The 16,643-nt window shown below is 40.7% G+C and overlaps 3 protein-coding genes and 1 long non-coding RNA gene across 4 annotated transcripts in view; 1 reads left to right on the plus strand and 3 right to left on the minus strand.

Annotated features, from left to right (window-relative positions):
- mrpl36 (mitochondrial ribosomal protein L36) overlaps positions 1 to 1,342 on the minus strand; it is a 2,484-nt gene extending 1,142 nt beyond the window's left edge. Inside the window, exon 1 of the mRNA XM_034892702.1 lies at positions 1,133 to 1,342. The gene's annotated coding sequence lies outside the window, so the exon portion shown is untranslated. The remainder of the gene's footprint in view (positions 1 to 1,132) is intronic.
- A 52-nt stretch (positions 1,343 to 1,394) lies between these two features.
- Positions 1,395 to 3,298, plus strand: ndufs6 (NADH:ubiquinone oxidoreductase subunit S6). The gene is made up of 4 exons (XM_034892701.1): positions 1,395 to 1,667; positions 2,051 to 2,104; positions 2,786 to 2,908; positions 3,162 to 3,298. The coding sequence occupies exons 1-4, from the start codon at positions 1,524 to 1,526 to the stop codon at positions 3,228 to 3,230; spliced, it is 390 nt and encodes a 129-aa protein (XP_034748592.1). The 5' UTR covers positions 1,395 to 1,523; the 3' UTR covers positions 3,231 to 3,298.
- A 4,626-nt stretch (positions 3,299 to 7,924) lies between these two features.
- On the minus strand, positions 7,925 to 9,509 carry LOC117956877. Its single transcript, XR_004659390.1, has 3 exons — positions 9,191 to 9,509; positions 7,974 to 7,978; positions 7,925 to 7,937 (listed from the first exon to the last, which is right to left on the minus strand). It is a non-coding gene; the product is annotated as an uncharacterized LOC117956877 (long non-coding RNA).
- An 875-nt stretch (positions 9,510 to 10,384) lies between these two features.
- On the minus strand, positions 10,385 to 13,848 carry irx4b (iroquois homeobox 4b). Its single transcript, XM_034892821.1, has 6 exons — positions 13,464 to 13,848; positions 12,979 to 13,167; positions 12,591 to 12,697; positions 12,106 to 12,262; positions 11,690 to 11,843; positions 10,385 to 11,255 (listed from the first exon to the last, which is right to left on the minus strand). The coding sequence occupies exons 1-6, from the start codon at positions 13,506 to 13,508 to the stop codon at positions 10,675 to 10,677; spliced, it is 1,233 nt and encodes a 410-aa protein (XP_034748712.1). The 5' UTR covers positions 13,509 to 13,848; the 3' UTR covers positions 10,385 to 10,674.
- Between the last annotated feature and the right edge of the window lie 2,795 nt (positions 13,849 to 16,643).

The following is a 16,643-nucleotide window of genomic DNA, read 5'->3' on the forward strand; positions in this document are numbered from 1 at the left end:
GGAAAAAGGCTGCAATGAAACAAAGAGTGAAAAATTTAAAGGGGTCTGAATACTTTCCGTACCCACTGTATATGGCTCGAAATAACCTACCTACCTACTTGAAACACAGTGGTGAAAAGCATCCTTTATCTGACTGTGGCGTGAAGTTACGGAACGCATGACCAGAGGTATTAAAACTTACTAGGAATGTTTTCAGATTTAAAGAAAGGGTTCAAAGACATGACACTAGATAAGTACAGACATCCAGTAGTGTTATTCTGTGAGAATGTTGATAATAGTGATGATGACAGTCATTATTATCATTAGGGTTATCATCAGTATTTAGCATATTCATCTTATGGTGCCAATGCTACTGACCCTTATGGGTGTATATATAGGCATGTATTTATATATGTAGGTAAGTGTATGCAAACACATTGTAAATGCATGAAGGTAAAGTCTAGTTTTTTTCTTTTTTTGTATGATTTGTATTATCTTTCTAGTCTGTCTTGTCTGTATTTTCCCCTTGAAAATGTGTCTGTTACTCTTTAAATGTGTGATTTGGTTACGACCAATACAGAGATCCAGTCTAAAACGCTGGTATCGGATATCAGGAAGTACTGGAGTTTATGCACCGAGATGATACCACGTAATAAAACCCTAAAGAAAATCTACATTAAAAGTAGTTTTATTTATGTTCTTTTTTTCCTTATGACTGACTGTTAAACTGGATGATAAAAGATCTCCAGTGTGTCCATACAGGGATAGTAGTATACAGTTGTTAAGAGATAATAAAATATATCACACAGTGTAGTCGGATCGGTACTCTGTATCGGCCGATACGCTTCAAGAATCGAAGTTCAAGAATCGAAATCGGTATCGCAAAGCAAAAAATGGTATCGGACCATCTCTAGACCAATGCATTCTTCCATTCATGTATCTTAATGCGAGTGGTTATGCAGCCTTGCACGTGCCTATGTGAAATAAAAGCTGTTATACATGAAAATTACTAGAGTCTGAAGTCACTGTATGATCGCTACGAATCATGCTATGGAGAAGAGCATGCAGTGACCTGCTAGCATCAAATCCAGAAATAAAACACGGCCCACCACATGAGACAATCTTAACACAAAATCAAAGAACGCAAACAAACCTTTTAGAACCCCCTTCTAGATTTAAAACAGGGGATATGTCCCTGAATGTTGCGTTTTAATGGCAACAATAGTGTAACTGTTCTTGCTTGTGGAGAGCAGTCATACAACTGCTTCCTGTTGGAGCTTTATGGACTCTGTTGCCCTCAGTTTAGCCTGTCAGGCAGTTGTCCCTCTCTGGCTTTGGTCATATTTCGCCTCAGTCGCCATGAGTAGAGTCTAAATCCAAAATTCCGGTAGTTTTGATTGTCATCTTTTATAACATGTGTCTAAATGCAGCGATTTAACTGGAAATGTAAGTGTTTTAAACCAGTGAGGCAAAACTCGGGGAAATAATGAATCTTTTACAAGTGTACTCTGCAATGCAGCTTGGGAAAAGAGGCTGTCGTAAACATGGCGACCGCTGTGAGTAGAGTTCTGTCCTTCAGTAAACAAGCTAAGGTGCTTGTTTCACCTTTGAGGCTGTCTGCTGTGCCTGTTCGCCGCTACAGCCTCGAGGTTTCCAGCACCGGCGAGCCCATCACTCACACCGGCCAGGTAAAGTTAAAAGTAATTCTCTCGTATCGCTTTTACTGGGTGCCCTAACGTTAGCTTAGCCTTGCGTCAGTGAAGCTTAGAGCTAACGTTACCAGCTAGTAGTAGCTAGGACCATTGGCATTGCTCTACGTCCCTCCAAATGACTTCCTTTGGCTCAGTAACATTTTCTTTTAACATTTGCGTTTCCGTTTTTATGCCTCACATTTAACGTTAGCTTAGCCTTGCGTCAGTGAAGCTTAGAGCTAACGTACTTAGCTAGTGGCTAGGACCATTGGCATTACTGCACGTCCCTTCAAATGACTTCCCTGGGCTCATTAACATCTTTTAACATTTGAGTTTCAGTCTGTTGCCTCACATTGAAAGCGTTACTATGTTTCTCTCAGGTTTTTGATGAAAAGGATCCCAGGAGAGCCAGATTTGTTGGCAGACAGAAAGAGGTATGAAGCATCCAACAAACAAGCTTTAAATATTGTGTTCCGGGGAAATTGTACAATTTCAAATTTCTTCTGTAATCAATATGGTATACAGATCTGCATTAGCTTCAGCTGTAATTCTGACCCAGAATCCACCTCTTTCTCACTCTTGAGCACCCAAATAATAATAATGTATTCTTTATTGATCCCGCAAGGGGAAATTGCACTGTACACTCTGTTGTTATTACCCACACATGCTCAGTACCTATACATGCATTAATGGAGAGATGTCAGAGAGAGCGGGCTGCAGAGAGACACCCCCCAAGAAGTTGGGGCTTTGGTGCCTTGCTCAACCACCTTGACATTGCCCCAGGTGCCCACCACCATACTTTGGTCCAAATGTGGACTTGAACCAGCAACCTTCCGGTTACCGACCCAAGTCCCTACGGGCTGAGCAGCTGCCGCCCCACACCACAGGAGCCACACTATAATAGACAAAACAATGTAATGTTGATAGATAGCGCATATCTCTATCACGTGCCCGTCTGCTTAGGAGGATACAAGCCCCCGGCAGCCCCCCTGGATGTAAAACAGGATGTATGTTAGCATAATGAATAGATGGTACACACAGAGGGATAACCGTCATAATCAAAACATCAATCATGCACATGTTGCAGTCTCACTGTGTCTAATGTTTGTTCCAAGGTGAATACAAACTTCGCCATTAAGTTGGTGGCAGAGGAGTCAGTGACTGATGTCCAGGCCAGAGTGGTGTCCTGTGATGGAGGTGGAGGAGCCCTGGGTCATCCCAAAGTCTACATCAACCTGGTAAGAGCCTGCACACACTATATAAATGGTGAAAAACATCATTTGACGTGGTCCATTTGACAAACCCTGAAGAGCGGAAATGCCTGTAGTCTGATTAAGGACACAAGATAATCTGTTATAATGTTCTATGATATTTTCAATAGTTTGAGTATTCCTAGAAATAAATTAACAGCACAAATTGCAAAAGTCCCCAATTATAGATATACTAACCTTCATTATATTTTATCTTTAAACTTTGTCTTTCTTTCTTCAGGATAAAGACACAAAGGTGGGCACATGTGGCTACTGTGGACTACAGTTCAAGCAGAAGCATCATCACTGACAACTCTCCTCTGCCGTTGCTTCTCTGTATAAATTGCCATATTGGTTAATAAATTAGATGTTGTGTGTGCAAAAGTGTATTCTACCTAAATGAAGCCTTATTTAATCAGTGTTGCAACACATCTGTTACACATGTATACGCACAATACAATTCTTTTTTTTTAGAGGGTTGTTTTTATTGAAGGGTACACATTTCAGTGCCTTAGTGCTCAATTTGAATTTATTGTGCAAGTTTGTTGTTTTTGTTTACCTAATCACTATGCATATATATATATATATATGTATATTTTGGATATCAAATTTGGCCAATGTCATATTCCATGGTGAGCTGCCACATGCAAAAAAGAAAAACAACAAAGATGTTGCACGATGGTTTACAGAGGTAAACACGAAGGCCCCTGAAGTCAGCATTCACAGTTTAATTTATAAGTTGACATAGAAAAAAAGTGCTGCATTTTGAATGATAGCTTTTTGTGGATCAGTGGCTGCTACTTTTGTGCAGATTCATAACGTGAGCGACTCTCGCAAGCGCAGAATTATGATCAATGTTCATCTACAGTGAAGTATGTGTTACATGACTTCCAGTATGACTGTCCAGACTGTGTCGCATTGCAAAAACAACAGACCTGTATCTGATTGAGGCCTACACATGAAAGTTGCCCAAATCGGAATTGGAAAAGATTCCATGTGATTTTTTTTCTGGTTGCTCCAAAAAAAACTGATCCGAGTCACATGTGAGCAAAATAAATCAGATTTGGGCCACTTTGCCTTTAATCTGAGGGACTGGTTGTTCAACACTAACTGTAACAGGTTAGACATTTAGTTTAAATTACAAGATGCAATTCCTTCCGTGACAGGCAGAGGTCAACGGTGTCCTACAGATGTGTTTTGGCCCTGTACTAGAAAGACAGCTGGATTTCTTTCATATTGCAAAATCTAAAGCTACATATTGTTAAGTGGAGTGTATGCAGTTCAAATTGTATTGGTCTAAACTATTATAAGAGCTGATAAACGTGGCACTGCACCTTTAAAATCTGCATGAGTAGGATTTATTCCTTTCCAGCATCCAGCAAAACACATGAATAACTGATTGCGTGAGATTGCAGCGCTTTGAACATGCCTTTATGGATAAGCAGGCTAGATATGGCTCATCTCTACTGTTCACCGTGAGAAGCACCGAGACAACCTTTAGCATTCCCTGTGCATCGGTCCCTCACAATCTGCGATGGGGAGTCTCGCTCTGCCAAGCCTGGAGGACATCAGGAGGGAGCCAGCCTGATAAGACACAGTAGCGCGGAACAATACATGTTTGAAGAAGATCATATATATATTTCATCAGGCTTATTCTCCATAGACCTCTGCATGCCAAATTGGCCTACGCTTGGCTCAGGCACCAGACAGCACTAGCCTGTTCTGTCCCCAGTGATGCAGCCAGTGGAACTGCATTTTCCACACCATAGAGCTCAGGTTGGGAAGAGTAGTCAGGCTGATATAATTGGCCCTGGTGACTCCTGGAAGTGAGGCTCATGCTGTAGTTAACCTCATCCATAGTCAGACCACTTTTGGATGATTGAAGGGGAGAGAGGTGCTTTGTTAAAATGAGGCAGGCAAGCCCGGTCAGTGTCAGAGAGCTGACTGGTTGGTCTTGCGGTTGGTAAGTCTTGAGTGGTTCAGAAGTGGTGGTTGGTTGAGTTGGAGGCATCGCCAGGGGCAAAATCTTCAGATGAAACTGAGCATATGAACTGTGCTGAATTAAACAGCGCTGTGTTTTTTGTGCCGGATTTAACCGCGCTCTTTAATTATTCACTGCTCTTAAATGCATCAGCCGGCATAATACACTATTCGTTAACATCATAGGTTTCAAGTGACTCCAGATTATGAAGTTGGATTCAACAAATTTGCACACGGACTCAACCATGGGTTCAACCTTAAACTGTCAAATCCCAGCAGGGGGTCTAGGATACATCCAGTTATGTACTTTCTTTCAGGATAATATTAGATAATAATTGCAAATACAACTCTTAAGCAAAATAGGACCTGCGCTGTTGGGTCGGACCATTCAGACAAAGATAAGACTGTAATCACATTGAGAGTCTCACTGCTGAGCAACACAATAGATAATGGAGTTAAATGCCATTGAATTCCTTAGCACAGGGCCCCTTCACAACAATCACTCACTCTATATAAAAACATCCTCCTCGTCGCCGTAATTGCCCTATTAAAATATTTCTCCTTGAAGATGTGTCATATTACAGGCCCTCGGGCTCATTAGGAGGCTCACTGCAGCCAATTATGTGAACCTCCGTGTGTAGAAGCCACTAGGACCAAAAGGGGCTCACAAGGCAGATCTGGGAGCAGCCCGTACTCCTGCAATCTAGACTTACAGTATGAGAGGCAAAACAGGAAACTGACCTTTGGTCATTGTCTCGGGGCGACTCCACTCAGCTCCACTTTAAAGTCAGGTGGCAGAGCTTCTGACCTTTACAATGGAAATAATGACTTGTACTTGTGCCAGGAACTCAGAGGGTTACTGCGGGGATCGAGACACCTCTGGCGACATGTGACAGGTTTTGGAGGAGAGAGTTTGCACTCAGCACTTTGATAGCCCCGGGAAACCAAAGTGTGTGTGACAAGACGCAAGAGACTTAGAACTATGTGTATATGTATGCCAGTGTGTGTATGTGTGTGTGTGTATGTGTGTGTATGCGACAGAGGCACAGACAGTGTTGAAAGGAAATAGGTGTCAGACGGAGGGTGCAGAGAGGAGCAATTTGAAGTTGTCAATACTTCCTGTGCAGACATTCCATCTGAAATTTTTAAAAGTAGAGGTGAGTCAGAAAAAGGGCCGGAGAGTATAGAATAAATGGCAATTAATTCAAGAAAAACACTTTTCTGAGTGTAAAAAATAAAAAAAAGTCCTTTGCCTATGTCCCATAAGACGCAAAAAGGGCCAGATAACTGCTGGTGGTGTGAGCCTGACAAACAAACAGTGTCTCTAACATTCCCCGACCTGCACAGCAGCACACTGAGGCTTAATCACATTATATGGCCCAGGGAGCAGGCCTTCGTGTCACTCCGGCTGTTGAGTGGCTTGCTTGTGTGTCGAGAGCAGACAGAAGTGAGGTGAGACGAGTGGAGGGGAGGAAGGAGGGAGAAGGGATGGGGAATGAGATGTGGGGTAAGGAAAAGAGGAAGAAGAGAAGATGGGTGATAGCTGGAGGAGTATGGGGGAAGAGAGAAGTCAGTGGAGGAAGATAAAGAGTTTAAAATAGGGAGGTGGGAGAGACGATGGGGGGTGATTCTCACAAGAAAAAAATCAAAGTAACGAAAATACCAAAAATCGATTGTTAACAATACTAGCTGGTGAACATAGAGCGCATAGCAGCTAAAGAGCCAAAAACAGAAGTAAAATAAGAGTTAATATTGCTCTTGAATTTTTTCCTGCGGCTCCAAAATAAATGACAACTTGCTTCATGTGTAAATGTGAAACTGTTAACAAGTTCACCATATCTTCTTAAAGTATAGTACACAGTAACAAATTTACCGTAAAATTTACAGTAACTTTCTGGCAACGATTGTCCAGCAAGTTACTGTGAATTATTTTTACAGTAAAGGTGCCGTACTTCCATTTACAGTATTTTATGTTTTTACTCTAAATTACAAAACAAACACAACATAAGATAAAAAAGTAAAACTACAGTAGTTTATTTTACTATTTACAGTACTAAAGGGGCTATATTGTAATTTGTTTTTACAGTAATGTTTTGACTACTGTGATTTTAACTGTAATACTTAGACTACTGTGATTTTTTCATGTTGACAAGGTTGTAATGTAACTTTACAGCATTCTACTGTAAAAAATCATTTACAGTAGTGTTACTGTGAAATATAAAGGAAATAACTGGAGATTTCACAGCCATTTTTTACAGTGTAGTGTTCAGATCCGGCCAAAAATCTCTTACTGAATGTTTAAAGTGGATTGGTCAAACGTGCGTTGACTTTAAAATAGAAATATAAACAAATCCTTTGACCTAATATTGATTAAGTGAAAACTTAATCCCCGTGAAATACTCACACGGCTTCACAAAGCACCCTTATGGGATTGAGGATTCTCTTGGAACAAATGGCATTATTTTGAAAAAACAGAAAAGGGATTCCCAAAAATGAACTTTTGACCCTGGTGTCAGCTGTGAAAAGACCTACGCGGATTAAAAATCTTTTCCCTAGGTTTTATAAACTGTTAGCACGGATTCATAACCCATGCCCTCTGTTTTATAAACCAAGGATATGGACTCATAATGTGATTGGAACTTCTAGGATCAATTACTCTATAGCAAATTGATATCAAATCACAAATTATTTCCTAATGTGGTAAAGTTAACAATGAGCTACAAACTCATTTTCATCAAAATGAGCCATCCTCAAACCTTGGGGAAATAAGAAATAAGAAGTAGTGTCACCAAGCTTTTTTTTTTTTAAGTAAGTGGTGTAGTACAACTAGAAGGAGACAAGTTATAATTAGAGTAAATTTGGAGATACTAGCTTATTTAACCATTACATTAATAGATGTTTCTGTGTCAGTGTTGTAGTTTGTAGACGGTCCCTAACAGAGACCAATCTAATTTCTCTGAGTTATAACTGTTATATTTACAGTTTATAAAACCGAGGGAAAGGATTTGTATTCCGTGTGCACGGTTTGGTTTTTTCTCTCAGTTGATCCCAGGGGGGCTCGGTAAAAAAAGACAAATGCTAGAAAAAATATATATATGCAGCCAACCACAACGAGATCCTGTCAGCGTGTGGAAGGAAGAAAACTTTACAGAAATAAGTCAGATGTCATTATTTATCATCCTAAATCTTACTTATTTATGAGGCCGAAACAGAATGGAATTCTCGGTTGAATTCATCCTGAATTATTTAATCTGAAATGGTTAATTCCATACAAAGCCCAGGAAGATCCCTCCTCTGTTCTGATAAATACTTTATCGCGGTTCCTCAATCGAAAACAGGAGGAGGAAAAAGATGGGGGAGAAAAAACAACAACTTCAGACTGTTTCCTGTTGTGCTATGTGTTACAAATTGTTTGGCTTAAATGTTCTCCGTGCTAAATTTGTGTTTTTCTCTAATTGAAGTTGATGGAAATGTTTTTTTTTTATATAATGATGATGCCGGCTTTATTTCTCTGTTTATTGCAATGATGTTTCTTGTTATTGGTTCTATGAAAAACTCACCCAAGTGGATACAGATGTGACACTTACTTAAAATTACTTAAGAGGTTTCATGAGGCATTTTGCGCGTGGTGGATTTCCTCGCGGTCCCAGGTTGACAAAGTCAAAAGCCGCCTAATGAAAAGGGACGCATCGCTGATTGCAGCTATATCTGGAGCCGAGGTGGAAGTGGCATTGATTTAACAATTTAGCAGCACCCTCCTCTGTGTGTTTCCATTAGTCACGGCTGAATACCACCCACTTTCCCCCCCTTCCACTCCCATATAACACACACGCATGCAGACAAACACACACACATATATCCGAAGCTGCCGAGGTATATTCCACTGTTCCCAAACAGGATGCACATCATCCAAACTGAGACCACTGGAGGCTCCAGCACAGTGCACAGCTAATGTAAGGACACAATTAGAGAACTTTGCCATGCCACGGAATACACCTTTTTATTTTTGTGACTCAGTGCAAGTGCAGCCTATAGTGCAAGTGTACAATAAATGTATATTTTTAATGTGAGTGAAGCGTACAACCTTGCCGCAAGAAACGTGTGTGTGGAAAACTTGTTTGCTTGAAGACATTTGATCATTACTGGGGCGCATAGTTGGAAGAGAGTCAGAGCCTTTTCAAAATGCCAAAGTAGGGTCCTATATTGTGTGTTAACCGTTCGCTAAAACCCCTCCCCCGATCACCAATTAAACAATCGTAGCTTAGCAACCGCGATTGGGCCCCTTCAAACTTGAAGAGGTGTACATAGGACCGTAGTAAGTGTGACACTCTGCTTTCAAAGAGTTTGAAAGATAGGTTTTTTTTTACGATCTTTCGAGCAAAAGTCAAAGAAATCGATGAAACTGCATTTGTCTGCTCTAAGGTAAGGCTTCACGATGTGAGAAATCAATCTAATTGCGATTATTTTGACTGATATTGCAATATGATTCACGATATTGAAAGGAATGATCATGTTTGTGTCGTTATTCTCATTTCCATTGACTACTAATACAGCTTTAAATTAAAATGATTATAGTGGGATTTTTACGAGGATCTGTACCAAACAACGAAGTTTTCTGTAGTTTGTAAATTAGGATTTGTAGGCCGGGACGTCTCTGCAGCACCACAATATATCATGTAGCCTTAAGTAGTGCACCCCCCTTCAACTTGGATATTGCACCAGTCCATATTGCAATTTTGAGAAAACAGTTAATCACGATTAATTGTGTAGCTAAGGTAAGATGCAATCATTACAACGTCTGTCTAACTAGCTTACTACCTACAGTAACCAAGCATTACTCCCGAAGCCAAGGACCACATCATCAACTAGCGCTAACCCCATTTTTTGGGGGTAACAAAGTGGCGTTACACTACAATGTGTGGCATTTCCCCACTGTGTGGAACTCATTCCTGGATTACAATGTTGGAAGATCTTTCCAGGATTTGGGACAATGTCTCCAGGTGGATTGGTTTGTCCTCATCACGAAAGCCTGCATGTCTTCTACGTGGATCTACAACTGGTTAGGACGCTGCCTGGGACATGTCTGCCTGTCTTATAGCGCAATATCACATACATATGTGTATGTATATGTGACATTGTGTGTATTTACCACCCCTTTTACAAGATTCAGCTGCAAATATTTAACCCTTGTGTTGTATTCCCGTCAAAATTGAAAATTAACACCTTTGTTGACGCTTTTTAGCCATGTTTTGAACTTTTTTCACAGTTTTTGTCCCTTTTTCAACCCTTTTGATGCTTGTCACTTTATTTTTGATGTTTTAAATACTACATAACACTAACTTATTAACTTTAGTTTTACAGTGGACTTTATATTTAATAAACCTCATTTATAGGTAATCATACCTAATGTTTGAGTTAGAAAAGCTAAAATTAGGAATTATTTCGAGTAAAATTAAAAGAATGGATGTTGATGGATAATCACAGACTGGAGTATGTCAATGCTTGTTCGGAAGAAATGAGAAGCCTACTTTTGTTCTACCTCTGTCTTAAATTCCAGGACCCAGTGTTCATAAAATGACCGATGATTTGAAGTGCCACAGATATCATTGCAAACTGCGTGTGTGAGAATGGAAATCTTGACGGACGTATAGTAACTTAGGGCAGTGATGCTTAGCGAACGGTCAATTGGTCAAGTCACAACAACAGAATACATAGGGTTTTTTTTCAAGTCCAAGATATTTTCACATATTCCATTGGCGCTGTGTTTGGTTGGCCTACAAAGATGACGTAGACCTAAGAAGTTCAAAGGACTGTCCGGGTGTTCTGATGTCTATCACGGCGTCATTCAAGCCTTTCCACGCCTCCGCTGGTCTGAGCTGTTGGAAAGGACCATGGAAAACTCCATCAACCCATTCTCTAAGCGTGGAGACTGGTGACTCCTGTTCCCTGTCTGCCTTGGTTAGCGCCATATTGGATGGATACCCCGGAGAGGAGGATCCCGTCGACGACAGCATGCATGGAGGGTACTCTGGCTGCAAGCTGCCGTTCAAAGACGCAGCAGTGCGAGCGATGGACCAGATTTTCGGCTTAGCGTCTGTACTCCGGAGGTCTGGATTAGCGTAGAAGGAGTTGGTTTGCCGATGGACCGGTGTGAGTTTGGGGCAGTCTGGAGACAATCTGTCTTTTCCATGCAGTGGGTCTGGGTTGTGTGTGTGATGCCTGTGTGGGAGGTCTGCGTTTGAGATTGCATCGCTGTCCTCAGGCAGAAACTGCGGCTTCGGTTCACACTCAGAACCGTCTGACTCCAGCAAGTCGAAGTCTTCTAGATCACTCTGCAGGTCTGCACACTGTTGATCTGCAATAACGAACCACACAGATAACACCCAGTCTGTGCACGCTCATTACATTTGAGCAAACACCAAAAACAAATATAAGGTATTTTAATGCGTTACCCATCAGCTAAGGGTTAAGAGTGAGTTTCAGTAAACCATAGAGCTTTCATTGTGACGGGAATAACAGAAGTGGATGACATGTTATATTGATTGGCCGTTGACTGTGTTGTAGTTTTAATAAAGTGCGATCTTGGATTCCAGCATTGGAAGCCCGTGTTTCTATATTCTATAGTCAAACCTCAGAACTTTGTGATTTTAAAGGTCTGACACAAGTTTTTGTGAGTTTTCGCGCATCCTCAAAAATGAGAGAGAAGGTCCGGAATAATGATAATAACCCCTACACAAAAACAAGAGGTTCCTTGCACATTTAGTAATTTCTGTTGGAAAAATGACTTACCAGGAAGGTCTTTGTCATGTTTAAGTGGCTTCCCAGCTTCGTCACTGTCATCATCACAGCCCCGATCGTCAGAGCTTTTACACGCCCGCGGTGACCACGTCACCTTGTTCTCCTTCTTCAGCCTCCTGCGTGCATTGGCAAACCACGTAGACACCTGAGTGGGGGGTGAAGGAATGGAGCTTAGATAGGAACATAAAATCACATAATATTGTACTATGTTGTGACATTATAAAGGAGGGAAAAGAAGACAGGGAAGGAGGGGGCAAAAAAAATCTGACACAGTGAGAAATCTGTTTAAAAAAACACAAATCTTTTGACGGTACCGGAAATGGATTGAAAACAAACACAAAGATTATCCGGCAACTCAAATTCTGAGTGCCCCTATTGTAAATCTATCATATTTTACTTAAAGCTACCTGTGTAAGGGTCATCCGGGTGATGATAGCGAGCATTATCTTCTCTCCCTTTGTGGGGTAGGGGTTTTTCTGGTGCTCCTGGAGCCAAGCCTTCAGGGTGCTGGTGGTCTCTCGGGTGGCATTTTTACGGCGTGAAGCGCCATCAGAGCAGGAATACCTGAGCCAAATGGTGACAAGCAAAATCATAATTAACTACCAAGTGAATTACCTCCCTCATTTATGAGTAGGGATTCACTTCAAATCACATAATAATGACGTCTAAGGAGACAGACCATGCTAAAAAAACACACATTGTTCCAGTTCCACACATTAAATCCCAAGTATGTGTATATAGTGGTGTAATACTTGTCATGATTCCAAGACTTACAAGAATAAAAAGTACCAAGCTACAGACACTAGAAATATTTAAATCAGGGAGTCTGCACTCCTAAATGGAATGAAGATCTTACAGTTTAAGTAAAGGGCATTAACAGGAATTGACTTACCCATATCTGTCATATGGATATTGTCCAAATGTATATTCATAGGGATGGTAGGCAGGAGTCTGAGATGTCCCCACAGTTGCAGCTCCGTCCTTGGGATCTAATGGCCCCTGAACATGTTTGCAAATAACTGATATGAATACATGTTTCATCAGAATCCTTACAAATATTCCAATACCTATGCATGCACTCTGATACTAAAGACTGACTCTAGCCTGAAATGACCTTACTTTGATTTAATGCTTCATAGCATAAAGGTACACTGTTAGAACATGTGCAGTCTTCCAGCCATGACACTTTTCAACTTTTGTCCAGAATACGCATTTTTTTTTAAATACAAAAAAATAAAGGCAAAATGAGAGGGATGAACTAAGTGAAATGTGGAACTCACTCTGGAATAGAGAGCAGTCGCGTCGCTGGTGCAGGGGTTATAGTAACCTTGGCTCTTTGGATAAGTTCCGCTGTAGACTCCAATGCCCGGGCCAGAGGTGAGCTGGTGGCCCGGGGAGCACAGCACCGGGTGGGACGGAGGAGTTCCCGGCTCCAAACAACCGGCCAGAGAGCTGGAGGTCATCAGAAACTTTGGCAAGAAAATTACAAAATGAAACTTAATTGTCCAATTAAATCAAGCCTATTACTGAGAAAGTTTATTCAAAACCAGTAAAGAAAAGGTGTATTGAGTAGTTTACGCTGCACAAGTCTCTCCAAGTCGATATTTTACATAGTAGAAAATGCGAATTTTGCCATTTACAGATTTGACACATTTTGTGAATATAACATGTGACTTGTTAATTGATATTTAAACAGCGTCTGCTAATTAATAACTTCAAGGAAGAAATTAAAAAAAAAAACATGTTACAAAAGTAGTGAGTGTACCTGCGGTGTGGTGGAGTAGGAGTATCCCAGCTGAGAGTAAGCCATGGCTCAAATCAGATCAAAAGCAGGAGCGCAGACAAGGGGCGACATCCAACAGCATCCGAGCCGAAGGTAGACCCTTTTAATACTAGTTCACAGCGAGTTCCAGTCAGCAAACTTCTTCAGTTGTTGTTTAAATGTGGATATCTACCGCACAGACATTTACGCACCACTTTCATTTTACGCACCACGATGGACAGCCGGTAAAAGTAACTTCCAGTTGCGCCTCATTCACCAAGCTGCTGCAGCTTCTACAGTAGGCTATCCCTGCTGTCTTACAATCCAAAGCGAGTGTGTGTGATGTGTGTGAGTGTGCGTGTGTGTGTATGTGTGATCAAACCAGGCATCTCCCTCTGATGCGCTCGTTGGTTTTAAGGCGCGTACATCTGACGTCAGCCCGGACAGTGTGTGTGCGGCTGTGTGTGTGTGTGTGTGTTCATATCAAGAGGAGGAAACTCACCTAATTAATTCCCTCCCAGTTTTCTTTCAGCTCTTAGAGAACAGTTCCACGCAAGCGCAAATGCAACCCCAACAAGAGTCCCCAGGCGTAATGAGAATGTGATCAATTCTCCTTTCCAAATAAACATACACACACACACACACACACACACACACACACACACACACACACACACACACACACAGTGCTATGGCCAGAGGGGGGATCAGGAACGTGATGCCTTGACACCACATTGACACAAGATGATTGATGACTACAACCTGATATTAGCATAATCGTTTTGCACTGTAGTTTAGATAACTTGTCACCACGGTGAAATCTCCCTGTCATCCACATATTCATGAGTGGGGAAATTTCAGGTCTCCTCCAAGCAAATTAATCAAAGAATAAACACTCTCTGCATTCCCTTGAGTAAGCACCTTTACCAACTGAATGGCTTGTCGTGTTTTTAATAACAAAATCCAAAGCCGTCCCTGTGAAGTGGAAACATTCCTCTCATTTCTTCTCAATCCACCTTAAGATCTGAATTCACTTCTTTCAGGGATGAAGAGTAGGCTACGTGCAAAAGGGATTAGGGCAAACGTCAGAAGAGTTTGAGATGTTGAAAATAATTGGCTTCAGGGCAAAAGTGGCAGACGCAAAAACTTTTAGAGATAGACTGATCTATTATCAGATCTATTATCTAATTTTCATGCAGTCACTAGTTCCTTTTATCTCTATAAAAGGAATTAGGGACTGTATGAAAATTAGAAGTAGGGAGAGGGGGGTCAGGGAAACAAGAGGTTTTATTTCTGGTGAAAGGGAGGTCCCAGATGCTCAGATTACTGTGTGATTTGTAAATTGTCCGGAAGAAACTTCTCCATCAATCAATCAATTAAATCATTGACTTGACCAACAGCCAGACTCCTGCGCAGATATCAGCAATATATATATATATATATATATATATATATATATATATATATATATATATATATATATATATATATATATATATATATATATATATATATATATATATATATATATATATATATATATATATATATATATATATATATATATATTGCATAGAAATGTTACTTTCTCTTAGAAAGGTTATATTCAACGGCGATATAGTCCTGAATTATATTCTCAATTATGTTTGCATACAGACTACGAAATGTGGTTTGGTCTAGTCAGCAAAAGCACTTTAGTAACCCTAGAGAAGGATTGTGGTCTCTCTCAAATTTTAATAAATAGGTTGTGTTTCTGCTGTATTCTGCCAGACCACAATCTTTTCCTAACCTTAACCAAGAGCTGGGAGCGCCTCAACATAACTGTAAAACCTTTAATAATGCTTTAGTCACTAAAAGTGGATATTATAAATAAATAAATAAAGTACCTTTTCATTAAAACTTGTACTGTATAAACTTATGTTTCCCACTTGCCCAATAGTTATATTTCCTCATGGTGTTAATAGGAGACAGCATTCTTAATTTATGTTTCCTCAAAAAATTGTGTTAGCTGGTGCAAATTAGTTATGAATGAAAACTTTAGGTGGAATTGTCGCAGGTTGGGACAGAGCTGCTGTTTTACCTGGTTCACTCCTTCTGCAGTTATACCTGTTTACCAGCTCTTTGTCATGTTTTCCATAAATATATTAGGTTGAGATATTTTGGGAGTGTTTGTTTTCTAGGTCAAGCGTCCAAAGAAAGTGTTGATATGTTGGGGGGTCTTTCATAGAAAAACCATGAGGTTATGGAAAGAAAAAAGAAATAAGAGACAAAAGGAGAGTCGGGTTAGAAACTTTTACAAAGCGAGATATCCAACATGAAGAAATGAATGTGGAAAGGAAGGGAAGGCTAAAGAGTCAAACTTGGGGAGCATAAGGAATGGTCAATAGTCAAGGGAGCTGAAATGGAGCAAGGGGATGTGGAGGGGTAAAAGAACAAAATATTCCCAGTGCACCCAGAGTAGGGCTGGAACAACAATGCCGCATCACCAGAAAGCATGTCGGGCCCCACTGGGGAGAGCGCATCTGTGTACCGGCTCTTGATTGACATTCCATTTGTCCCGCGAAAGGTGCTCATATACTGAACACGGACTAACTGTCTCTCCCTCATCTGTGCTCAAAGCTTGGAAATGAAGTTATCTCCCCACGCTGGCGTCGCACGTCTTCACACAAAACACATGTCACTCCCAGAAAATGGCAATTTGTTTAGCCACTGACATAAACATGACTGTGTTTAATCTTGGTTTCATATAGTTCATGGGGAAGATGACGGCTGAGCCGTAGATGGATGAGCCGACTGTGAAGATAACTTCCAAGCTTTCGTTACCTTCTTCTTGGGGTCATGCATTGCACATGGAGGGGCAGATTGATTATATGATGTCCCTCTTTTTAAATATTCAATGATCTACTTATATATTAATATATAGTGTGTTTATAAATTTATAGCATTCCTCCAGTATATATTTCTTAAGACTCTGAGCTTGTTAGACCGTGATTATCGTTCTGATCTTGCTCCCCTAACATCAATCATTCATTTAAGATGCTCCTCCAGAAAAAAAAAACAGAGAAAGGAAACATTCGTATACTCTCCTTCCCGCATCTAGCTCTAGCTATTATGCAGAAGGTGGGGCGTGGGGGTTAATGATAGAAGCGTGTTAATGTGAGTGGAGGAGGAGGGCTAGGAGGT

This window comes from Etheostoma cragini, chromosome 14 (assembly GCF_013103735.1).
Source record: "Etheostoma cragini isolate CJK2018 chromosome 14, CSU_Ecrag_1.0, whole genome shotgun sequence".
Taxonomy (NCBI): Eukaryota; Metazoa; Chordata; class Actinopteri; order Perciformes; family Percidae; genus Etheostoma; species Etheostoma cragini.